The sequence below is a fragment of the Seriola lalandi genome, unplaced genomic scaffold (assembly GCF_002814215.2).
Source record: "Seriola lalandi dorsalis isolate HSWRI2012SDOR001 ecotype SW California unplaced genomic scaffold, Sedor1 jcf7180002054692, whole genome shotgun sequence".
NCBI lineage: Eukaryota > Metazoa > Chordata > Actinopteri > Carangiformes > Carangidae > Seriola > Seriola lalandi.
In genome coordinates, this window is record NW_019525245.1 from 1,677,430 (window position 1) to 1,704,803 (window position 27,374).

General features: G+C 39.7%; 1 protein-coding gene and 1 long non-coding RNA gene across 3 annotated transcripts in view; one reads left to right on the forward strand and one right to left on the reverse strand.

The window, feature by feature from the left end:
* Nucleotides 1-21,507, forward strand: part of gdf11 (growth differentiation factor 11) — a 26,570-nt gene extending 5,063 nt beyond the window's left edge. Inside the window, exons 2-3 of one of the 2 annotated variants that reach the window (XM_023423374.2) lie at nt 12,265-12,638; nt 17,978-21,507. In XM_023423374.2, the coding sequence (XP_023279142.1) occupies nt 12,265-12,638; nt 17,978-18,358 (755 nt within the window). In that variant the 3' untranslated portion in view covers nt 18,359-21,507. The remainder of the gene's footprint in view (nt 1-12,264; nt 12,639-17,977) is intronic. The other variant, XM_023423376.2, reaches the window with a different exon arrangement.
* On the reverse strand, nt 3,687-6,247 carry LOC147818117 (uncharacterized). Its single transcript, XR_015438294.1, has 2 exons — nt 5,217-6,247; nt 3,687-4,408 (listed from the first exon to the last, which is right to left on the reverse strand). It is a non-coding gene; the product is annotated as an uncharacterized LOC147818117 (long non-coding RNA).
* Nucleotides 21,508-27,374: the final 5,867 nt, after the last annotated feature.

Here is a 27,374-nt window from a genome sequence, read left to right on the forward strand (position 1 = left end):
CCCACCCCCACATTCCTCCCCGTTAGCCCCCTCTCTCCTTCCTCCTCTTTTCTCCGGTACTCATGGAAGAGTTGAGAGAATGAGTGCATCTTTTTTGCCTGTGGCGCCTTAGTGATCCCACAGGATTAAAAGTGCCTTTTTCTGTCTCTCTGATAGAAGGAGGACTTCAAACACTATTCCCTGCGCACCTCGAACCCAATCACCCTTTCACGGTCGTGCACACTGCCTTTGATGGGCCATGTGGGTTCACACAGTACATACTGAACTGGACCTGTGCCAGAGTTGCTTCTTAGTATTCACTCAAGGTACGTGGGTGCCGCAGTGGGGGTTGAGAGGGTCCATGCTTCCTGGTCTCTAATTACTATGAAATTTCATGGAAAAGTACAGCTATTTATATCATAGTGCGGCACTTTATGTACTAAAACATCTCCCTCCATACAGCTTGTTGTGTAGGTAACCGCTCCGCTTGCTGCTCATGCAGAAAAGGTGACTCGGTTTATGAGCAGTTTATCAGGGGAATTTTCTACTGCAGCACTGACAATGAGTGTTGATGATTTTTTCTTAATCAACAAATCTGTTTGCATTAACATATGAGCTGAAGTGTGGGAGTTTGTACATGTTGATTTATGTGTGTAATTGTCATGAGCGCTTGTGCGAAGTGTGTATTTTGGAGCTTGGTTTGTTTTGCCTGAGGTGGGGTGAGGATTTGACCCCTCTAGTCTCCCATTTGTCACCTGTCCAAGACATTTAGACCAGACCTTCCTCTGCCATCAGAGACCTTGTCCTCCTTTCTGTCTCTCTCTCTCTCTGTGTTTTGATGCTGACACGCTATTTGATGTCTGGCAACTCCAGAAGAACTTAATGTATTCTTGATCTTTTTTGCTGTGGGTAAACTTTTTTTGTGTCTGTGTGCTGTGACATTAATTTTAAGATTGTCCAGTAACAGAGAATCCAACAGAGAGCAGCACTGGATTACCCTCCTTCCCAGCCTTTATTCCATGTTTAAATTTTATTCCAGCAAATGGACACGTCAGTGTGTCCAGAATGTGGGGAATCAGTGACTGTTTGCAGAGAAACACTTCACTTTTAAGGGGATTAATACTGAGGTTTAGATATAAAAGATCACATTTGAAACATTTCCAATACCACTCAGTTCTTCTTGACACCTCTCACTTTGTTAAACTTTTTTATACCCACATTTTGTCTTGTCCGTCTTGACTTTGTGTAGGCTAACATCACAAAGTGCTATACTGGTATTATTATGTAATCTCGTTAAGATGAGGCACATTCAGTTCAAGCACAGGCTTACACAACTCAGTACATAAAATGAACATCCACACACATGTAAAGGTATGTATGTACAAATTTCCACATGTTCACACTTGTGTAGATGCATAAGGATGCTCACACACAGTCACACACACTCACACACCCACACACACAGTCACACACACACTCCAGAGAAAAGTTCTCCTATTGACAAAAAGGGTCACAGAGTTCACAGCTATGTGATATATTGGAAGAGGAGACTATTAACCTCATCGGGTCTCTTTCTTTGGCAGCAAAGACGGACCGGTAGTAACTTGAACACTTATCCCCCACCACACACACACACACACACACGCTCACACACACTCATCCACTAACCACTCCCACAAAAAAACAAGTCTTTTATAGTGTTGACCCTATAAAAGGGTCATTTCCTGAAGGTGCAGGAACCATAAAAATTAAGAGGGAGAGCGCTAAAAGGACAGAGCAGCAGAAGTCGGACTGTCTTCAACTTGCTGGCCAGTGTTTGCCGGAAGTTGATGACTATGTGAGGTTTTTATAGATTTATTTATTCCATGGAGGTCTCAGTTTGACGATGACACCTGTTCTCCCTGTGTCATTGCTGGCATCAGTTGAGGGAAAGATAAACTTTGGTGTTGAATTGTTTGGAGGCCGGGGCACGACCGGTTTGTTTAAAAAGGAGTAAAAACTCAAGAAAGAAAGGTCTGTAGGACTGTAGAAATTGCACAACATACTGTCAACTTTATGGCTAATAAAATTTCAAAGGGACCAAAGTCTATTAATACAGGGACAAAATTTCCCCAGGACCTCAGGAATCTCACTCCTTCCACCCTCCTTCCCCTATTCCCACGCTCCCGTGTACCAGTCCCTGCAGCCGGTCTTTTCTTTTGGCATTTGGGAGTATGTTGCTTTGGAATTTAATGCATGCTTTCACCAAAAATACAACACTGAGAAGTTTGGAGAATGGATGCAAGACTGCATCAATGTCAGTCAGGAAGAATTGGCCGTGCAAGAATATGTTTTGTCCCCTATGTTTTCAGCTGGTGTGTGTATCCACTGCTGAGCTCTTCATGGCTTCTTTAAAGGATTTCAAAGAGTGTGATCGAGTTAGGTGCACCGCGGCTCATGCTGCGGGTATGAAGGGGGGGTGGGGGTGAAGGGAAGAAGGGAGTGAGTCCGCAGGGAGCAACAAGCAGCCCAGTCCTATCCTAAAGGGACAGAAATCATGGAAGGGTTTTATAGGTACAATTAAAAAGACCTGAAACAGATGTTACGTTTCACTAATAAAGGAAATAATTACTTCGCACCAGTAATTAAGCCCTGTGTAGGGACATGAGTAAGGAGGAGGAGGAGGAGGGGAGTGAAAAGATAAAATGGAGATCATTGAGGGGATTATTGTTGATGGATGCGTTCAGGCTTTGTGTGGTCGTGTGCGAGGAGCTGCTGAGGATCAGTGTATGGAAGAGTCCATTAAATCTAAGAGGCGTTTAAGCAAAGGAAATGCTGCATGGACATAATGTTGGATCCCATGAGGGAGCCACTGTGTCGGAAAGAAGCACAATTAACAGTGGATTAGCTCATGATTATCTACATGAAAATTTAATTAGCCTCTTTTCTGCGGCAAGGGAGATCAGCTTCTCGCTGTATTTATCACCTGTGGTTGTATTTCTGCCAGCCTTACCCACATCACCCCAGGAAGTTCATTATGAAAATGCACAGTTGAAGTGATTTCTTTAGGGAGAAGAGCAGAGTTTGATTCATATAATGTACAGCACAAATGGATAAAGAGAAGCCTATAAAGGGAACGATAGATAGTTTCATGTTGCACAGAAATCCTCGAGGATACGGTAAAAAGAAAATGCTTCATAGAGGGAGCTTTGGCACAAAGTGGCCACACTGACTTTGTCTTTAGAGAAAACTCTTGGCTCAGGCTCTGACAGATTTGGGTGGCTTCAGGGATTTTTTTTAGTAGCTGAGTGTGTTCAAACAGAAACACTTCCAGAGAGAAATATTGTAAATTTTTGAGTATTTAAGGAGATGTAACTAATCAGTGCGTGTGTGTGTGTGTGTGTGTGTGTGTGTGCGTGTGTGTTTGTGTGTGTGTGTCTGTGCATGTGCATGTATGCGTGTGTGTATGTGTGTGTGTGTGTGTGTGTGTGTGTGCGTGTGTGTGTATGTGCATGTGCATGCATGTGAGTGTCTGTGTGTGTGTGTGTGTGTGTGTGTGTCTGTGTGTGTGAAGGATAGTGCATGTATGTGTTTGTTTGAGATTTAAGGGCACAATTTAAAAAAACAAAACCCTGACCTGCTGCAGTTTGAGAGTCAGGTTCAGCAACAATAAACACATGAAATGTATTTGGGTGGATTAGATTAATTGTTTTTGCAAGCATGCAGGCTAGAAGTTCAAACAAGTTTATTTGAATACATTACACATAGTTCATGCATGATGTGTAATATGCATTAAATAACAGAGAAAAAGACACTGAAAACTGAAAATGGATTAGAAAAATGAAAACAGACAAACAGGGAAGAATGCAGGATGAAATGAAGGATGTAAAATGGTCTTAGCAAACTAAGACTTGTTGAGCATACTAGTTATTTTTACCTGCTTTAAGAGGTGATCATCATTATCTTATAAATTATCTTATACTTATAAATGGTGCTTCTCCATGTTTTGTTTGGACTCTGGGAACAGGTTACCTGAGGGCTTATGATGTTTCATATGGCAAAGGTTAGATAGATGGGTGAGAGAGGTTATCAAAGTTCTGTCTGTATTTACTGTGAGAAGTTCAGGCTCATCTAACAATTGATTTCCTGAATACGCTGGTTGCTGAGTCTAATGGAGCATTGTCACTTGATGACAGAGATAAATGTGAGCGTCATCTGCATAGTTGTGATAGTGAACTTTTTTTTTCTTAATATTTAATTCGCATGTAAAGCATCAAAAGTGATGTACAATGTCTGGAACAAGAGTGGCATTGGATCAAAGTTGTCACATCAGTTACCAGTTGTGGGATCTCCAGCAAGCACAAGTGGCTGTGTTCATGACTGGGAAGCCAGTGAGGGATCGTGTCCTTGTCGGAGCACAAGGTCCAAGTTACTGGTGCTCTGCAACAGACTGAGGCAGCGTACAGTGTGAAGAAATATAATTTGATTACAGACAAATAATCCCATACATTGACTCTGCAATGTTAAACATTTTATGTATGTTGAGGGGGGAATGATAGCTTTTAGGGCTCAATAGTTAATTAAACACGTGGTTAAAGTCATTTTATTTGCAATACAGTAAACTGTTGTAAAACAACAATTTATGTCTTATTGTATGGATTGTTATGTATTCTAATGTAATCGAATGTAATGCATGGTTACTGCAGGCTCACTGCCATCGTTGAATGATTTCCAACACAAATGTATTGTAATATAAATTCATGGAGCTGTTTGTCAGATGGTTTGTGGAGAGTTTACACTGATCAATGTTAAAAAAAAATATCAGTGACTCAGAGGAACATGATCTCAGAGGTTTGACCGAAGACTGTAACAACAACCAATATGTGCTGCCAGTGTTTATACAGTACGTGTTGTTCTAGGTCACTTGTAGCATGTAATAATGTGGAGCAGTCAAGTCTCTGTTCCACTAGCTTCCATAACTCAGTACAATCTCTCACTTAGCATTTCCTGAAAAGAAATTAAATGTGTTCCTGCTCTCCACATTAAGAGAAAAATCTGTATCTGCTACAGTCGTTGCCATAGGAAACTGAAACCTTTGATATCAATAGAGTTACTTTGTGAGCACAGAGAAAACTACATATTAGGTCCCATGAAAAAAGGTGAAACAGCGCAAGTATTTATTTCATCTCAAATTGATTTTGTGTATATTGATAAACTGTTCACTTTCTCTTCTAAAGTATTTTTTCTGCTCAACTTACCTGTTGTGATCTCCCTCGACTCGTTCATGGATTTGCCTCATCTCTCGGGCATGACCGTGAACGTCAAGAGCTCATGGGAAATGAGAAATTGCAGCTAAAAAAATATGAGCTTGTTTCAAGCAAGCCACACAACATACTGTTGAAAAAGGCTCCAAGGCTGGGTTGTTCGTTATTCACTTAGTTACAGATGTCAGTAGGATTCTGAATGATTCTTACTGGTTCTTACTTCAGCTCTCTATAGATAGGCAAGCAGGTTTGTAGAATTGAACTCCATCAAACGAGGCAATAAACAAAATCGACCTTTGTCATTCTGCTAAAACTGGACCATGACAGAAGATAAGCAGCCGCACAATTTAAATTATAATTCTTCTACTACAGGTTTTTACCTGCTGAGATGAACAAACAGTTATTTGTCCATCTCATGGTGATGTTAGCTGACAAGTGATGTGAACTGAACTTTGCTTTAGTTTCTGCCACAGAGTAAACTTGTCTGTCGATGATTTGTATTGTACAAATGTTTGTATGTTGTGTTAAGCTGTGACTGTTACATTGAGCAATGATCATGTACCGATTTTTCTTTGGTAACATTGCTGTTCAGTACAGCGACTTGATGACCAGCAGTGAAGTGCAAGTTAATAATGGGTGTAAATATTGTCCTTTGGTTATTCAAATTGAATTGACAGATGAATTGTGTTATTCAGTGAAGTAGCTCAGAAGAAACAGTCAGTTGAAGAGATATATAGCACATTATCACCACATTTAGTGACATATGGTTAAGCCTGCAAATGAAGAGTTTGTTGCTAAATCTGTGTTTTCATTGTTCTATACTCTCTCCTTGTGTACACACTTAAGTAGACTAAATCACAAAGTTCATATGTCCAAGAACAAAACTTTAATTTGTTGTATGTATTGGCTGTGAAGGTGAAGTCTGCCATATAAGATTCAGATTTCAGAATATTAAAGAGAGTACATGAAATGAAAACTGTGTGAGCTTGATTGAAACTCTCAGCATGCAGGTGATGAAAACATAGTCAGAGACATGAGCAATATGTCATCACAGCTTTTCTAAATCACCAGGATATAAACAACCTTAAGGTTTCACCTCAGTAATAAACAAAACAACTGGGTGTTGCTCCGCAACGTTAACCCCAAATAAAAGTTAACAAAACTCTGGTCAGCCATAAATGTTCATTTTACTGGTCATTCTAGTGTTCTCATTTTCTTTTTGTGTGTGTGTGTGTGTGTGGGGGGGGGGGGGGTCTTTTTAAAAGCACAATATGGATTGGACCTTAATGGTTAGTTAAAATTCAGTGGGTATAAACTGAGCCTTTTCACCAGAACTGTTGTTAGCTTTGTGCTTTAACTATAATAAATCAGTTAAATGTTGTTCACTGTTATTACATCGTTTCATCATGCAGTGATGTTTCCTTTATTGACAGTAATAAAGAACCTGATGGCCACATTCAATTCAGATAAGTAATACTATTTTGTCCTGTGACTAAAGCCTTTCATCAGTCTAAAGCAGCAGCAGCTCAGACACAGCAAATCAATCAGAGCCATCTTTCTGCCTTGTCCTGTTTACATATCTACTTATGCGACATGAGTAAAAAGTTTTTGGTTTTAACTTGTGGAAGCAGAGCAGAGCATTGTCTTGTGACATTAACGTCTTGCATGTATGTGTGGATGCACACAAACACAAGTGGTGAGACCCCAGCATGATTCCTGCTGTCCAGCTGTCCACCTTATTGCAGTTCACTGCACGCTCAGTCTTTTCATCCTCTGTGCCCGTCCTGCTGGAGATGTCCCACAGACGTTCCCCTTATAATACAAACATATATAACCTTAAACACTAAAAGCAATGAGCTTCGAGTCTGTTTGCTGATGTCAGTCAGTTTAGAGCTTGTGCGTGTTGTGTGTTTATGTGCAGTTGCATGTTTCCATGTGTGTGTGTGTGCTCACTGAGTTGGAACAGGGAGCATTAGGAGGTGTCTTTTGTTGCTCCTGGGGGGCTACTGTGCTCAGTCCTAATAGGAGTCTTGTGCCTGCCGTTGTCCCAGGGGAGGGCTTCTGAATGAGGGGGTCTAACTTCACACACCCCCCCTCCCCGTCCATCCCCAGCTCGAGCCTGGCCTCCCCCACCACCCTCTCCCGTCCCTGGGGACTGGCCGAGAGACAAAGAGGGAGTGGGGCTGGGGTGGGATGGGATGTTTGAGGGGGTGCACTGTGGCCCCTGTCTTATTAGAAGGGTCGTGAACGTGTCACGATGATTAATATGCCGAGGTGCGTGGGGATACCCTAGAGTCACATTTATTCAACACGAAGGCTCCCAAACACACACTCACCACAAAATGGCACATTTGCATTTCCCATTAAGAAAAGAAAATATAGATATATATGCAAATGAAACGCCTATCTAGGTTTATACCATTATGCATTATCCATTTGGACATTAACAATAGATGTCCATTTCTCTCCCCACCCCACTTTGACTGCATGTATTTCACCTGGTTGGCATATGTTACTGCACATGTTTACAATATGTACACGACTGCCTTTCAAGAGTTTGGATAAAGAAAAGTGAACTTTAATGAAACCCTTTTGGTTTAAAAGTGGGATAGATGTAAGTGTGAAGGTCGTTTTTAAAGCTAAAAACATCTGTCTTAATCCTTTAATCCCGTCTGACATTAGTCACTGTAAAGCAAATTCATCACCCAGTTTAATTTTAAACAATTTTTTGCACATGTTCCTATTTTTTTTAAGCTTGTTATGCATTTCATCCTATTGTGGTGATTTAGTGGAGAGATTGTCATTGCAGTAAATATAGTGAGGTTGCTCTTTATTGCTAAAGTTGACAGCACGAGGAAGTGCGAGAGGCAGCAGCACAGAGATCAGAGTCTTCATCAACAAAGTAGAAACCTCTGTGAACTTTCTGTCAGTTCTGTCTTTGCTTTTTCTCCTTTAGCACAGAGATAAATACATGTATCCATTCGCTTAATAAAGATTCTACTGCTTTTTTTTTTTACCACATACTATAATATTTTGGCACAGTCATTGGTAACACATGTTACCTATTCATTGTATAACTACCTTAACTTCCCCTCTCCATCTGTTTTCAACTGTTTTATTAAAAGCATTTAACTTCAAAATGGCCCACGGTCGTATTAAAACGGACAGATGGCATGGTGAATAAACCCTTATATTCTATATGTCTCCCTCTCCATGCATATATAGGAGGCTGTGGGCTAACTATGGGACACAGGTACCCAGGGAGTCCACCAGATGTTTGATAGGCTCACCTGCAGGCCTGCTGCGTGCTGGCAGTAAAATTCATGCGCTGCATATGCTGCAATTATACCACAGGGAAATAAGCTGCTGTAATAATGTGGTAGGCTGGAAACATGAGGAGGAAAAGCAAACAAGCCTGTTTCCTATGTCCATAATTCACTTGGTTTTGACTTGTATTTTACTTCTTACTGTAAACTAACTAGTTTCTATCTTCATTACCAGTGTAGCTGAGGAGAGAGGTGTTATTGCTCCAGTAGGTGGTGCTGAGCTCTTATTGCAGGATTGAAGTCAGCGTGTTAAAACAATGAGCTATAATTAAACGAACTGTTCAGGAAATTAAGCTATAAAAACAGTCCTGCAGTGGCAGTAAAATTATGAGGTCTTTCAACATTAATGTGTTACGGCAGCAGGAGCAAAGTCAGCCACGGTAGAAGGATTAAATGTCCCATTGGTTTTCTGATCTTTACAAGCTAGCCTTGCTCGTTTTGCACAAGTGGAGCGCTCTGCCAAAATGTGGGGTGTAATTATTAAGGCATTCGTCCTCCGTGGTTTGCTGCTTACTTGTGCACTTACAGGATCTATAAAGGCACAAATTGATTTTGCCTATCAATGCAGTCATTGTTTAACATGACATAGCTCATATGTTGTGCATGTGTGTTTAATAACCGGGGATCACGGTACACGGGCCCTGCTTCTCAGATTACTGCTTCTCAAGACAGGCCTCTGCCCGGGAAACTGAACCATTTCAGCTATGCAATGTTGGTTGGATTGTTTCCTTTTTTCCAAGAACTCAACAAAAGCAATGGAAATTGTTTGCGAAGGAAGAGCTGTTGTGTGTCTGTCCCCATCTACAGCGATTAAAAACAACCAAAAAAAAAAAGTAGTAATCACAAGTAAACCCCAAGCAAACTGCAGAATCATTCATTCCCAGTTTTGTGCTGATGAGCGAACACAACACCACCCACGTTAATTGCTGTGACCCCAGCAACCCACCAAAAAGGAACATTGACATATTGTTTGTCCAGCGTGAGACACTGTATAATTTACACTCACTAATGACTGTCCCTGGAAATACAGGCTGAAGGACCACGTCTGTCCCTGGCTTGGCCCTTATTCAATGTTCGCCCTGGACTCTTCTAATGGATAGTCCATCTGTACCTCAGTGAATTCATATCCCTCAATGCATGACCATAATTCAATTACAACACTTGTTTAGTGTAAAAAAAAAAGAAGCCCGGTGCAGTGTTCCCTCCTGGTCAACCGAGGTTTGATAAACAATCCACTATTGGCTGGAGAATCTCCACCCTAATCAAAACAAAAACAAACTGTGGCTGATTCAGTGCTGTTGTGTCTCAGAGATTTCAAATGATTCTCTGGTGAAAAGGCGCGTTGTGAAGAAAGACATATTACCATTGCCATAAGGTCGACCTTGACCTTCAAACTCAATCTGGCTATTAGGGGCTGCCCCTCCCCAGCACCCCTGAGATGTAAAGAGGCTGACGGTTTTGACCCCTGATCCCATTTCTTAACTAGGCTGAGGTGCCAAATAACCTTTTGACCCAGGAAGCATTTGCAGGTTGCCTGAGCAACCTCAGATTTAGCAGTGATTGACAGGTCCATGCCTTTTTTTCTCGCTTATTTTTTTAAACAGTGGAGCAATAACACTCCTCTTCAAGATAAATAACAGAAGATGGCAGTTTATTTACTAAAATCTGGAGTTGTAATATGTCAAATATGCTCAGAGAAAATAGGAAGATTAAATATTCTATTGTACTCTGTTGGCAAATTATTATGCCAGATAGATGCAGAATAAATTTCCCTTAATAAATGAACGCTTTACATGGAAATGAATGTATGAATGCAATGGATGGATGTCATTATATCAGATGGAGGTCTATGTAAATGAACCATGTGCAGATTTGACATGTGGTGCAAATCACAGGAACACCAGAGCCGAGGATCATGACAGGAATAAATCTGCCTATTTTAGGAGACGCCTTGTGTTCTTTGACATTACCCATAATCCACAACCCAAATATATTTGCGAGAAGGGAGAGCCTCAAAAAAAAAACTTGAGATGTTTTAATTTTGCTAGTTGTGATGTCGAGGTAGACCATTTCATTACAACTGACCCAGGGGAATCTAAGGTTACCATCTGGCCACTGGCCACCATTACTGATTCTTGTTTTAATATGCAAATGTATCTGTTTTCCAACCTTGATGTAATCCCAAATGTAACCTGACTGAATGGACCAAACAACAGGACCATGTGCACATATGATAACGAAATGCTCTCATGCATATAGACGTGGACAGCAGTCAGTCTACCAAAAAAAGTAGTGCTCAATCAATTTAGGCTCTGCTGTTTACCAATATCATGGAAATACTTCTTTATTAACTGTCTTCTCCCGGTTTGGATTATATTTTATTTTCTGTGAAAAACATAGACTCAAGGTTTATGTTAACTTTTTAAAAACCCTAATTAATGTTCTTCATAGAACAAGAAACTTGGGATTGCATCTAGTAAACAACCCACAGTATATCCCATACGTTGACAGTGTGTTGTGGAGCCACAAACTGTGTACAAGTCTCCTTAATTCATCAGTTTGTGTTAAACGCTTCTCTGACGTGGGGGGCTGTGGTAGTCTTTGGCTTTATGATCAGTGTGCAAAACACATACACGTCTTTCCCGTGAAGTTGCTGAGTCCAGAAAACTGCAGCTGCGCTCTCTCTGCCACCCAAGGACTCGCAACACTGTTAACAGCTCCATTTAAAATTTCTCTTTTGTTATATCGGGACAATGTTTTCAGCCCAAATTGGTCCTTCTCGTTTTCTTTTCTTTTGTGTACCTGCTTTTTGCTTTAATCAATCAGCAGCCATTCATCAGTGTGGTGAGAGCCATAGAAACACAGAGCCTGCTCACAAGAGTTATGTGTTAAAACACAGACTGTCCTGACTTACAGTAACTATACCGGCCTTGACCACTGACTCTCGTTAATACGGGATATACTCTAGTTCAAGTTTTAGAGGAAGAACTTTTCTGTTTGCTGTTTATATTTTGGAACACTAAAACAAAGACCCTGGACAAGAGATAGTTTTAATTCTTTGTGTCCCTTTGGGAGTAAATTTTCTTTTATCTTCAAAAGCCTCTCTTGGCTCTACTAGAGAGGATCCCCTTCAGTTATTACCAGTAAATAGAATAAGTGTTGTGGTTTGTTCCTCTTATTCCCTTTAGCGTCTGTTTCATTTGTTCATGTTTACGTAAACATATAGTGAATTTCTCAACCCATCCCTCCAGACTGCAGCTGTTGAAAGATCAAAAGTTGTTGTTTGCATTACTCAACGTTTTACTGGGATTTGCTGATTAAAAAAAAAACCCTCTGGTGCACAGGAAGTGATGTGTTCTTTGTGAGCGGTGGTTTGTTTGGAGTGAATGATGCAGATGTCCCTGCAAGAACAGTCACCATGACTAAACAGAAACAGAGAAGAGCACCACCTGCAGAATCACAAATTTCATCAACGAAAATTCAGTGAGAAACGTTGTAGCTGTAATGTTTATCACCAAATATGGAGCCAAAATGTGGTGGAGGTATCAAATGATCTTTCAATTATTTTGGGGGGAATCTTAATTTAATTTAATGACGTGTCTCAAAAGGTCACAGTTTGAACATGAGCCAGGGACGCTGCAGTTCATGATGACATATGTATACAGTATACTGCATCTACAGTACAAGTATAAATGTAACCTGTGCTTTTTCCACAGCGGAGCCGCTGGTGCAGGTGAATGGGAAGCCGAGCTGCTGCTTCTTCAAGTTCAGCCCCAAACTGATGTTCACCAAGGTGCTGAAGGCCCAGCTGTGGGTTTACCTGCGACCGCTGCAGCAGACCTCCACCGTCTACCTGCAGATCCTCCGACTGAAGCCCGTCACGGAGCAGGGCAGCCGCCACATCCGCATCCGCTCCCTGAAGATAGAGCTCACCTCCAGGGTCGGGCACTGGCAAAGTATTGACTTTAAGCATGTGTTGCAAAACTGGTTCAAACAGCCACACACCAACTGGGGAATCGACATCAATGCCTTTGATGAGAGCGGCAATGACCTGGCAGTTACCTCGCTGCGACCCGGGGAGGAGGGGCTGGTAAGGACCCTCAGACCTGTCCTTGGGGAAGGGGGGTAATCACTTCCATCACAGCTCACATTTATACAAATGCCAGTTCATATTTCAATCAAAAGAGGGCAGCTAAAACAATGTTAGTGAAAAAGAAAAACTTGATTTGAAGGGAAATGTGGATCTGTATTGATAACTGGACTGAACTAAGAAATAGTTAAAGAAATAATCCTGGGGAAAAAGATGGATGGCACTGCTATCATCCTGCATGTTATTTCCCTTTCCCCATCTGCACATCTTCTCTACTGTCAGTCCTGTGCTGTCTCCCTCCAATGTTTGTCTTGCTTCCTTTATGCTTTATATTTGTTTTAGAGCAGATTTTGAAAAGCCAAAATAATGCTGAAGTGCGTTAGTATGAAAATCAACTTGCAGAGGCTTCAAGCTCACTTACATCAAGTGAAGCATCACAGTGAACATCAGGAGCTGAATGAAATCACCATGCACACACACACACACACACACACACACACACACACACACACACACACATTCACATTATTCATATTAAGCAAGTTTTAAGCTTTTGCATGTTGTTTCTCACATCTCAGTGCACTGAATGAAAACCAGTGGCTGCACAGGAGGAAGGGAGGCACATCCTGTTATGTTATGATACGAACAAAATACTATGATGTAGTGCTGATTAACAGCGATAGGTAATTCAGTGTGCACCATATTGACATCAGAGGCCATCTTTTGAACCACTGCCAAAGCAGATAACATAATGTTGTTTATGAAACTGCATCATTTGAACCACCTAAGTAACAAAGTCACACAGTAAATATACCCGCTTGCCCACAGGTTCACCTTAAATGTGAACATGTACTTGTTGTGTCAGTTAAAAATACTAATTGTAAATCTATCTATTGTAAATATTTCAGCATTGGGGAAGTGATCTGGTGAAGGCTGAACTCAGAAACTTCCAACATAAAGCTCTGCCACTTCCATCTCTTCTGGGTATATACGTCCTGAAAAGTCAAACATTTGAGTTGTCATAAGAGAGGGCTGTTTACATATAAGAGCACAGGAAGAGTTTTTATTCTGTGTCATCTAAAATTGTGGATAATTCTGTATTTCAATCATATCCATTTAAAAAAAAACATACAACTAGATGGGAAGTTTATAAACCAGTCATGTACAGGAACACCACACATAGTTTTACCCTTAAATACTGTTACCATAAAACCCTATTTGAACGTGTCAGTCATGACCACTCTTTATTTAGTTCACTCCAGAGAAAACACAGCTGCTTTGTTTGGATCAGCCTTCATCTATTAGTTATCACCAAATCCCATCGTCAAATCTACTGCAACTAACAACAAAGTAATTGTGCATGGTGCAGATGATGTGCAGTGGCTCAAATGTTTTAGAAGTCCTAAAATTATTGGGCATTTTTCCATTATTTTTGTGGTTTGCAGATGAGGTCATAAAAGACTAAAACATTGACTCAATGACTATTCTATTGAAAACAAAGGCTGAAAGGTTTAAAGGTTTTCAGCTCAGCCTGCGGTGCCTTTAGCTTCATGTTGACAGAATGCTTCTGGGCCTCAAACTTTGAGAACAGGATTTTTAAAATTTACACAACATATATGACCAGACTTGCCTTGACCTACATATTTGCTTAGATTATTTTTTTTAATGATGAAACACTGGGCTTATGTCTAATGTAATGGATGGGGCTGCTGCATGAATGAGTTCAAACTTCAATCTCAAGGCAAAACCATCCGTGAACCATTAATCTAGTTAGAAATCCCAGAGTCACTGCGACTGACAGTTACATACAACATCCATGTTGAATTATGTAGGCCAGTCATCCCAGTTAAGCAACACCAAATATTTACCAAGTGGTCATTTGGGTCAGATCTTCACAACACATATCAGAGGTCAGCTCTGGTGTCTTGGCCAATAAATCGCTGCCCTCTGAGCACACAGCGTGCACAGTGTGCAATATTATTCTTGAGCAAAAAAAAAGGAAAAGATCAAAAACACAGGCCAGTGTACAAAAATAAAACAAAACACAACAAGCAAAGAAAGAGTGAAACACTGCTTCTCCCTGATCCTCTGGGTCTTTTTTCTATAACAAAAGCCCTAAAGGCCAAGCTGACATGGTCTCACCCCAACGGCCTTTCAGCTTATTTCCTCTTTTGAATGCGTCACAAAAAACTGTGCTCGAGCCCAGCTGGAATCACTGTGGGGAGAGGAAGGCTTTGTAAAACAAACATGATGGAGTAAAATATTTGATCCGCTAGCTTTACCCAAAGGTCAAGGTCATATGAGCCTGCTGATGACCTCCTGGGTCATGGATCAAACCAAGAAATCAGTGTTAGAAAAGACTAGTTTCTGTCAGTGCTCTTTGAATCGGTGCTCAAATGGCAGATTGTGCTCCTACCTTAAAAATTACAAATTAATTCATATGGTTTTGTGACATATTAGATCAGTAGATCCTGAATTTGACGCAGTTTAAAGCTTCGTCTTTGTCTATTACTAATGCAAGGCTAAATCAAACCTCTTTCTTTACCAACGTCATGCGCCGTATGAACTGAAATGCTGGTGGACCTCAGATTAATTCCAGTGGAAAAAATAACTGGACCTGGTTGAGGAAATTAGAAATTGAAGACCTTGAGGCATGGCGGCAGAGAGGCTGTGACGAACCATGTAAAACATAATGTAAAAATGTATTTATAGAAAATCCCTGAATTCACTGTCTTGCGATGTAAAAATGGCAACACCCCTATGTATACATGATGTAGTTGCATTCACATTAATGAGGAAATTTTGTGGAAAAGTTAAGACTTTGTACTATAAAGAATTCTGTGTTGTGTTGTCATGGTTACTATATCATATGATATCAGATACTGGCTCAGCTGGCTTTGACTGTACTCAGCTGTAAAATATATGAAACCAGTTTATTGGTCGAATTTCTTTTACTCTTGTAAAAGGGGTAGTACAGTGGTTTTTATATAATCTAGAATTTGTTAAATCTTTGTATGTCAGATGAATGCAGTTACTGACCTGATGTGTTAGAAACCCAGTAAGAGTTGGTGCTCATGTACCAGGACAGAAAACTACAGAGTCTGTGAAACTAGCTGAGCTTTAATAATGATAGCTCTGTTGTAAGTAAGCTGTTAGCTTTTTTAGTGTGATGTGTTTTATTAGCAGAACAAACTCTGAGAGTAACTGCTGGAGCAGGGCTTGGGTTTGACAGTAGTTTCAAACTTTGTCATTGTCTGCTTTGTACCTTTGCCAATGATGTTAAGTTTTCACCATAAACTGTATATGAAGATGGGACACAGCCTCTGTGATCTCGGTAGTGCCTGACTCTGCCTAACTCCTAATCCAAAAATGAGCAATGCGGTGGGGTGTGTGTGTGGAGCCAAGACTTCAGTGCATACCTGTTTGTGTCAAGCATACGCTCGTCCACCTGTCACTCAAAGTGGAACGCCCTCAATTATGCATAAAGGGAAAATAGCTATGTAGACCAAAACCGTTTTTTGTAGGAGGCTGTAAACATGTTTATTTCTGCTGTAAAGTTAACATGGGAGTCTATGGGGATTGACTCGCTTTTGGAGCCAGCCTCGAGTGGCCATTCGAGGAACTGCAGATTTTGTCCCTCCTGTGTTGTCTTCAACGTTGCTGCTTGGTTTTCACCCGTGTCAGTTTATTTGTCAGCAGGGATAAGGAAAAAGAACAGAACCGATTTGCACCTAGCTTTGTATAGGGATGAGGCACGGGCCAGGGAAGAATCGTTTACTATGAATTAGATTTTTTTTCTCTGATGCCTGGTATATGTTGTTTGACATTGGCCTTGGCGGAGCTCTGTGCTCTTCTAGTTTGATAAATGACCAGAGCAACAGAATGTGAAAAGTCTTAAACCTTCTGATAAGTATTAACATCATAAATATCATCCAACGAAAGACAATGCGTTTAAAACTTCTTCCCACGTTTCTTTTGTAATACTAGCTGTCTTTGATAGTTGCTATTCTGAAATAAGTTTGTTGGCAGGTTCAATGGCAAACAGATGATTGAATTTCAGTGGGCAGGAGATTTTGTGTGGTTATGTGTCTTTACGTAAAGAAAAAACACTTTATTTTCTCAATTTGTTTTTATCCATCAGCCTGACAAAGCTCTTATGTTTCAAAATAATAACCTTAACAATGCCCCAGTTCCATATAACAAATGTCCCCCAAATGTTCTCACTTTATTAATGTCTCTTCAGAAACCTCAGACATTAACAGGACATGTTTGCCGTGACAAAGGTCTACTCTATATTGTATTTGTACCAAAGAAGAACATAAACTGTATGTGATGTGATAGAATTAGTGATTTTACGAATCAGAAGACATATCTAGATCATTCTCTGTTTATAGTTAACACTGATGCCATAAAGAGTGCAGCCTCAAAGGAGCTAAGGAACTAAATATATGCACACTTTTAAGAGTGTGTGACATTAAAGGAATAACTCATCATTTTGGGAAGTGCACATGTTCAGCTTCGTTCCGAGAGTTAGATGAGACTGATACCACTCTCATGTCTGTGAGGTAAATATGAAGCTAAAGACTAGTAAAAGATGGAAACAGCTCGCCTTTCCCTGTCCAAAGTTAAAAATTCCACCTACCAGCACTTTGAAATTTCACTAATTAACATGAAGTATCTTCTTTTTCAAATTTGTATAAAAGCATAAATGTAAAGAGGTTTTTGGTTTTACAGAGTTATGTGTTATAATTGTTTCTTGGTGAACAACAGCTGTGAGTCTTGTCCACACACTGAGGTTGATTGGCGGTTGGAAAAACTTTTGTTAAACCACAAAACTCCCTCTAAAACCTAAAATTGTTTCTTTCAGTTTTTGTTAAACTAACAAGACACAACATGTTAATTAGTTAGCTTTGGAGGTGCATATAGGTTATGTTCCAGTTTTTATGCTAAGCTAAGCTATTCTCTTCCTAGCTTTAGCACACAGACGTAAGAGTCGAATCAAACTTAGGGTGAGATATACAGAAACATCTTTGCAAACCAATGCATTTCCTTATTTCTGCTACATTTTCTTTACATTGTGGTTTGCTAAACATGACACTTTTACATGCCCAAATGATAAAATGTACGTTCGCTTACGCACAGGCCGGAGAAGCATAATTCCATCTTAACTCGAAGATGTTGATATTTTAAATTTCTGTGGGTAAAACTGTTGAAAAATGCCATTTATTACCTGTCAGTAATTGTATTTTCCATAACTGATATGTCAGCCATGGCTCTGCAGTTGTTCTCTTATAACCACCTCTTTCTCTCTGTCCTGCCCCTCCTCCCCCTGATTCCAGCAGCCGTTCCTGGAAGTGAAGGTTCTTGAGACAACCAAACGTTCTCGGAGAAACCTCGGCCTGGACTGCGATGAGCACTCCACTGAGTCTCGCTGCTGTCGCTACCCTCTGACTGTGGATTTTGAGGCGTTTGGCTGGGATTGGATCATTGCTCCCAAACGCTACAAAGCCAACTACTGCTCCGGCCAGTGCGAGTACATGTTCATGCAGAAATACCCACACACCCACCTGGTGCAGCACGCCAACCCCCGAGGCTCTGCAGGGCCCTGCTGTACTCCGACCAAGATGTCCCCCATTAACATGCTCTACTTCAATGACAAGCAGCAGATCATCCATGGCAAGATCCCAGGGATGGTGGTGGATAGATGTGGCTGCTCTTAGGCAGCAGGAGGGGACGCACACTTGTGTACAGCCACCATTGCATCGAACCACCCAAAACCCTTACGGAGCTCTCCCCTGGCACCAGAACCCACTCCTTGGCACCAGATTTCACTTTTGCTCAGCCACAAAAACATCCCACTGGGTTTCCATTTTTCCAGTAATTAAATTGATTCTAACTGTAAAAAAAAAAAAAAGTTATAAGTGAAATATGAATCAAAAAAAGGGACTGAGTGATGGAAATACAGTACATTATGAATGATTTAAAGAGGTTGTACTTGTGGAGCAGCTTCAGAAAATGGTAAATGAGACAAAACTATGTTATAGAGTATGTGTTAGTTTTGTGGGTTTTTTTTTTAAAGATTTTGTTTGTTTGTTTGTTTGTCTGTTTTAATGGCATCTTTGTGAAATGTCCAGGTTAGTGGATTGAGATGACAGGAGACTAAAAGCATTTACAATATTTTTTAAAGCAATTCCAGTCCTAAGGTGAGTTTGGAAATACTTAATTTCACAGATAAGCTTACTTACTGGTGAGATTTGATCCACAAAAATGATCAGAATTATTTTGCAATGCATCACTTTAACGAAAAGATCAAAAATCCATGCTAATGTGAGGAGAGTTTACCATTAGAAAGACCCTTTAAATCCAAAATCTTGTTTACAGATGTTTAGAGATGTGCTCTAGAGATGTAAAGTGTTGAGGAGATCCAAAACCAAACCTATACCCTCTATTAATGTATAACACCCCAGTGTGACATTCTCGAGTATCTACGAAACCTTTTCACAGTCACTTTGATCTTTTTTTATTTGTAGTCTTGTAAAACTCGAAAAGGAAAAGGGAGAAAAGAGGTTATAGTATATATTAACTCTGTCTTTCAAAGTGAATACATAAAGTCGGTATAGCTATTTCTGCCACTCCGTAAGAGTAGATAAAACAGATTTAGGTTTGACTTGCACACTAAAGTCTGAAACAGAACTGTAATGTAGATGCACTCTGAAGTCATTCGGCACCGTCTGGGAAAAGAGGAAGAGGAGGAGGAGGAGGAGGGGGAGGAGGAGGGCAAGTCCTGCAGGATGACAAGAACCTGACAGTTTTTCTTTCTTCTGTGTAACAAAGGAAAATACACTTTAACACCTTCAATTTTTTGCATTAAATGTTTAAAACAGAGAAGTAAATGCACTGTTTCATAACTTGAAGAGGCCTGGGACTGAGCATGTAATACAAACACAGCAAAATCCATAACCTGAAATAAAACACATGAGGACGTCAGCATGCTCAAATGTTCTCTCTGCTATAACCTGAGTGAATTACTGAGCTGAGAATAGCACAAAACATAATCACAGTATGATTACAGTATTATGACTAGAAGTTTACACACTCATCCAGCAGTGTTCACAACTGTTAAAAATACACTGTCGAGCCAGTTCATTCACCTTTTCTCAATGCTAGTTTCAGAAAAGATAAAATGCAAAATCCTTTAACTGCAGTACTGTACTCATAAATAATAGCTTTTATAAATCACAACAAACCAGATAACGTGCAAAAACAAAACAAAACAAAAAAAAAATATCGAGAGAATGTAACTCAACCGCTGATTTAAGCGGTAAATTTAGAGAACGTGTTTTCATTGTGAAATGCCCCCACTCCACTTCAACCTCAGCTGTATCATTATCATCATTACGGAGAAAATATTGTTAGTGCTTGAACACAGAGTAGATTAGTATGCTTGAAGTCTGTCTTTGTCTCCTGGATGTCAAAGCAAAGATATCCTTTTGTTGTAAACGAAAGCACTATGCTGTTGGATAAAGGAAGAGCCTTCTGACATTATATATAAATGATATATGTATATATTAAAAAAAGGGGTACAAAAACCTTTTTTGGGGCACTCTACCTTACCAACAATAAATTTTGCACTATGGGACGTTCATGGCGTGAGGAGGTAAAGTGTTGTTTGTGTTTTACCAAGCACAAGAGAGCTTGTACAGTATAGGATTAAAAAAAAAAAAAAAACTATTCAAGCTTCTGGTGATAAACCATAAACTAGAGAGGTTATCACTTCTTTTTGATACATCACGCTTTCCTGACTTTTGTCTGAAGCGGGGGCCTGTCCATACACTCACACACTTCTATCCAATCTGGAACCTGGACATACTGAACCAGCGGCCTGAAAGGCCTCCTTGCCCACTTTGGGTGATAAGTCATGTGTGTAATAAGTGTCTGGATCAATGAACATAGAATGCTTTAACTGGAAATGGCCCGCCCACCAACTTTAATCTGTTACCATGTTAGAGAGACTACGTTCTTTTGACTTAAACAATGTGTCGACTGTCTTGCATAGACATGTTTTTGCCTTTGTGTGTAATTTAAGTGAAAGGAACCCATGTAAGAATGGGAAGAGTATCCAGGGATTGTTAGCCAAAGTAGAGGATGACATGTGTGCTGTAACTTTTGTGATCGCAGGAATATGCTAGAACATTTCAAAGGGAGAAGAAAGCTGGTTTAGGGGCAGTGGTTGGAAATAATTCAACTGGTCAATTGTCTATTTATTAATATTAATTACAATGCATTTCAAAGTCTGTCTACCTCACTTTAGCCTCCTAAAAACCTTGCTTTTTTAATTTGTCATTGACTAATCTGTGCAAATATTTCACCCATAAGATCTCTCCACCCCCCAAAAAAATGTAGACGAAAACCACAGGGTCCCCTTGCTCTCAGGTTCAGATTGAGTTATTGACAGAGTGACTGATGGTAGCGGCTCTGGTAATGTGTGGTCAAAAGAAAAAATTAGCTGTGCCCACATCTATGGCTTAACAATGGTTAAAGCTGTTGAGAAGTTACATTTTGAATTTTAGTGTTTGTATACTGGTATGTGTGAGAGTGTTTTCATATAAATATATGAGAGTAAGAAATCTCTATGTAAATACCTACCCAAATGTTGACATTAATGATGTTTGGACAGGTTCACCGCTTCTAATGTTTTTCTCACTTTCCCCCTTCATTCCTCTGTTCTTTGTGTAGCTAAAAAAAAAATCACCCCAACTTTGTAGTTTAATGGTTGTGCATATGAATAACTGTTCAATTGTTATTTTTGCCTTTTGTTGTTTATTTACTGTCATTTTTCTTTTGTACAATAAATCATTTATTTAGCTTATGGGATTTGTTTTTTCTTTCTTATCGATTCTAGAGTAACAATCCTCCATAATTGTAATCTCACAGCAGCACAAGAACAGAATCATTAAGTCAGCAAAATGACTCAGTAATGTGAGTCACAAAGCAATATCCATCAGTCTGTGATGATTAGCAAACGTAAGCTACTGGACACACCAGACCAAGTAAGACTGCAGCAGTAAAACTTCAGAGTACTGAATTGAGTAAGAAAGTGTTTTATTTATTAAAAGTTCAACCTCTTAACAGGTGACCAGGATTGAGCAGCTAATTGTAAATCCAAAGTTATGAGTCACTACTAGCTATGTTCATTTAAAATGAAAAAATGCCTACTCCAATGTGTCCCTATTCAAGGGCTGCATCCTTTAGCAGCCTCCATTGACCACGGAGGCCAAACTTAAATACAACAGTCTGCTCTACGCCTTATTCTCTTTTTGAAGAGGTTCATCACTGGCGCGCAAAGACTCTTGAGATGGGTTGGGCTGCAAAGGATCCATCTGTCGGATCCTTCATTGGGCAGCAAACGGACACATTTCTCAAACGCATTAGAAGGAGCCTGCGAAATTGGACAGTCTTGTTGCACCGCTGTGACGCAGTTGGTCTTCAAATGCAGCCTTCGAAGGATGTGACCCCAGTATTGAGACACAGCTTTAATGTGTAAATCAGTTGCTGGGAAACATCCTAGTGTTCACAGGAAGTTTTACAACATCAAACAATACTGCATCAAACAGATATTAATTAATGCTTTGTAAAAAGTAAATATGCGAGCTAGCATAGGTTTGGTTAGTTGGTTCAGTTAGCTTACATCGAGCAGTTAGGAGTAAAGAAGCAAAACCTTATCTTTACATAAGAACTAGTTTGTGTGGTGCTAAAGTTTAATACGCTGTTTTTGTTATTATTAAACAGGTCACTTATAGTTAGCACGCAAACGTTTTGTCCGTTGTGAAATTGGTTGCACCAGCTCTTCATAAATTAACACTTAGCCTGGTTATAATGTGTGTTCACAAAATGGAGATTTACAGATCACTCAATGAAAACAGGTTGGCACTACAACTAAACTACTTCTTACAGGGACTAGTTGTTACTAAATATTTACATAGATCTGCTACCTGCCAGTAGTAACTGTTGCATAGCTAACTGAACGTTAGCATGCTAAGATATACCTGTTTGGATAAAATACTCCTTGTGATTATATGAACCAGGAATATTTTGAATTACACATCACAAAAATAAGATTAGAATTACAAAACATATTTCAAGTAACGTCAGAATAATTTACCAAATTATTGTTAAATCCATCGATAACTGTAGTTTTGTGATGCATGTTTACATAAATAAAACAAAGTAAACCCTGAATCTACAAAAAGTTCTCTTAGCCCTCTAAAACTGTTATTTGTTTCAATGATGTTTACACACCTATATTTACATGTTGATTGCTTTTGATTGGATGCAACTACAGATGTTTCCTAGCAAACTATTCATTACTCAGTTCTTTACTTGCCAAGAAAATTTAATTGTACAACCTGATAAACCTGGTAAATCACTATTTAGAAAGTAGCTAGTCATTAAGATCTTTGCATTTTGTAATTTTATCAACATGAAAGCTTCTCCACACTGGAAGGAATAAAATTCTGGGGGGGAGATTGCTTTAACCTTTATTTATTTATTGTTCTGTTGTCTTAAAATGTTAAAATATAAACAAAACAGTAGCAACACCCCACACCTTGAGAAACACACACACACACACACACACACACACACACACATACACACACACAGACACACACACACAGACGCACACACACGGTAGCTACCAGTGGCTTAGGTAAGTGTGATTCTTGGAAAACCGTAACGGGCAGCAGAGGTGGCAGGAAGCAGATTCACCGCGAGGCTAATTGGTGAACGAGAGCGTTCAGAGGACAAAGGTTTAGTGTTGGGGTTCGGGTCGCCATTATTTGGATTTCATATGAGATCCAGCCTGACCCAATTAATATGCCACCTGATAGGAGGGCCTCTCATCAACCTAATTTAGAGAATCAATAGGGGACAAATGAGAGTGAGAACGAAGCTCTTTACGGATGCAAACAGACAAAGACCACCCAGTACAAGCTCGAGGAGACTGATGCCAGCAATGACATAAACCTTTTGACAAATCCTCACTCGACATAAACAAACATTCACACAGTCCCCTGCCCCTCAAGTGCATCAATGTGCCATACACATCATCAGTCATACCCGCCCTATATAGACAAGGGAGGACATTGATTGATGTTTTTATTGTTTTAGCACATAAGGAGTAGTTGTACAAGTTGGACATGAAGTGTTAAAGGCTGAATGCTGCATCCAAAGCCTTAAGACTACTAACATGCTGAACTCTGACCCAGCGTCATTAAATAAAGACTTAACTATGCCATGGAGGCGCTTGTGGAAAGCAAAAAAAGTACAGTACAATGGGAATATTGAACACGTTACAAAGCCCTCAAGAAAGGCCGTTGGGGGCTGGGAGGATTTGGGAGGAGCTTTATGGCAATTATAGCCATAAAGTTAAGAAAGAAGGTGAATTGGGGGCAGCTCTTAATAGCTTAAATTGCTGGACACAGTCATCAGTAACACCTTTTTGTCTGGCTCGGTGACTGGCCTGTGTTTAGAGAGGGGAACTGTTCACGAAAGATCACACACACTCTTATGGGAAGGAAGAATCTCACATGACAATAAAATAAACTGCGGAGACACAAGTTTTGAGTCACAATGAGTCGATGCAGCCACACACTCTTCATTAAATGTTCAGCTCTACCGTAAAGTGGATTTAATTCGCTCACCTTTGATTCTTTTTTACTGCTTTTTGTGCTGCAAAATGATGAGAAATATTGTGTTTATTTATTTTTTTTAATATTTTTAATCTTATAAATCATAAAGAAATATCAGTCCACAATGTCTGAGAAAGTCTATGGATTTATATTTATATTGTTCTATTTTATAGTTTGAAAGTTGTTTTGTGTCAAGTTTTTCTGCATCTCATTTGTTTCTCCACAGATGTGTTCTCTCTCTCTCTCTCTCTTTGTGTCTCACAGTAGTTATGAATAGTTTTTCAAACTGTAGAGTATTTCATGCAATTAATAATCTCAAACTTAGTCATATACTCTCAACAAATATACTTTGTTGTGCAAAATAACTTCCACTTTGTATAAATGATATAAGGTTTTCTTTTTAGTCTTTTTTTAAAGTGCATTGGCCATGTCAGCTTAATACTTTATCTTTTGTGTACTTCAAAAACATCCGTGTTATACCCACATTGTTATAGCAGTTATTAGCTCTATTGTACTACATGCTGCTCAATATGTCTGGCATTAACTTTTGCAAGAATCAGCAAAAAAAATCTATCAATGATTTCCTTGTGGGGAAGTAATCCTGTCAAATTTTATTGTGGAAATAGGAAATTTCACTTTGAGACAAAAGACCACTGAGGAAATCTACATGTGGATCGTTTTCCTTCCCCTCCTGTGCAACTCACAGTCATGTGGTTGAGCGTCTCAGCTCTCATGTCCTGTGAATGACAGCTGTCACTCTTTTGTGCTGCCAGAGCACCATCTGGTTCAGAGCTGAAGATTGCTGGCTGTCATAGATGGTGGTGAGGTGCGGCCGGCAGGCCTGGCCCGCCCTCCCGCCTCCTGTCCTGCTTTGCCGGGGCATGTTGCTGTACTGTCCCACAGTCTGAAAGTATACCTGGGGACAAGAAGACCAGCCCTACCCTGGAGGATTTCCTTCATAACAGTGCGGCCCAAATAGGAAGCAGCCAAGGTTTTAATTATACTCTGTTAATTATATTCTGTTCTCTTTTTACTGTGTGCCGTGAGGCCTTTCCAATTAACATGATCACCAAATTATTAAAGAATAAACAACGATTTGAACCTGGGTTTAAATCCTGATAGAGAGATTCATTTTTAAATAAAGTTATTCAAGGATGGACAGAAACTGAACTAAATCAGAAAACAAATAAAAGGGTACAGCACAACGTGACTTGAAGGACCAGCAACAAATCATCTTCGAAGTTACGTTTAAGAGTTAGAATAATGTCTGAAAATATTTATTTTGTTAGATTATATTTAGAAAAAGCAATATCACTTATAGTCAAACGTAAGTAAAGTTTATTCTGTAAGCTTCTTCAAGCTTCAAGACTAAGGCATGGAAATGACTTATACCCACATGTAAAGGGGATGTAAATATTGTCAAGATAAGATAATCTCTTAAAGATAGTCCAGCAGTGTTACAAAACATGCAGAGCAAAACCTTCAAAAGTCAAAGGACCTCAAGTTGAAATATTAAAAACTTCAAACTACTTGTTTTAGATAAAGGTATCAATGAGCAAAACATAGACCAAGAAAATGTTGAGTGTGAAATGTGAGAAATGAATTCTCTGTGTGGTTCTCACAGGTACAACATCCTAATGATGCCTGAAAACATGAAACACCAGCTTCTCCTCTGCCAATACACAGCAATCTGCACATTCCTTTCACTTATTTTGAATGCTCACACAGCAGTGTGTGATTACTTGAAAGTCAGTCGGACATCTCTCTTTTGGCAACAACAGGAATCAGCCCAAGAGCGAAAAACAAAACCTTTTGTCCCACGCTGTCATCCTGCAGCCCTGGTAATAATCCTAAATCTGCCTCGTTTTAGGAATAACATCTTCAGTCTGTAGCATGACTATGATTGCATATCGAAACACAGACATGTGTATGCAGTCTTAATATTGTTTATGATGTTATTGGGTAAACCTTGAGGGACAAAATAACAAATGAAAAGACACAAAACAAAAACATCAGGATGCTCTGTTCCTATAGTGTGAAGTCGTGACACAGCAGTTGGTTCTTCTCTTCTTCTCCTCTCTTCTCTTGGATAAAATTCATTGGGATGATATAATAAAAAAACAGGAAGGTTATACGAGGACACAGCTGCACTCCCTCTCCAATGTGGTAGGGCTGAACACACTGAAATATTCCAGGTCACTGATCAAACCTCCAAAAACACAACCCCCTGATCAACTCAGTCTTAACCCTCCTTCAAAACACATCCGTGTTCGACGTGAAAGAAAATGACAAACAGGAACAGATTTCTGTGTGTTTTGTTATTAATACACATGTACATGTCCCACATGCACCTGGAGAAGCTGAGGTGTGACATCACACTGCAGAGACTACATATGTTATTATATTTGTTTCTATATTTGCCTCCTTTGCAGTATATAAGTGACTCTTTATTGCTTGTTGTGGTGTTGTGGTGCTTTTTAATTTGTATAATTTCTGACTGAATTGCTTGTAATATTTACAGTTCGACATACAGTATAACATGAATAGCAAAAGAATTGATGTGTTTAAACATTTTATTTCAGATTCACTCTTTTAAATAAATGCAATGCACTCTGAAACTGCCTTGCGTTTATGAATTGTGCTATATAAATTAATTTGCCTTTGCCTTTCAACGCCAGCAGTCGGCAGACCCTAAAAGTTCATGCACATTATATGGATGGAATGAGAAACACAGAGAAGGAAACACAAAAGAAGAAATGAACTAAGTAATAATCTATTGCTCATAAAGAAAGTGTAAATATTTTGTTCTATGGGCCTTGCAGGTTGTAATCTCAGCATTGCAGATTCATGATTTAATGAGACATGGCAGCAATAACCAGTCGCCAATATATAGAACTCGGGGCAGAGATGCCGTTGGTTACAGTGAAGGCCAATAAAAAGGGGTTGTGGATTTCTTTGAGGCCTGAGCAGTCAGTGAAAGGCACTGTGGGGTCTCCATAGTTCACATGGCAAACTCTCAAACACCCATGGGGGGGTGTGGGGGTGG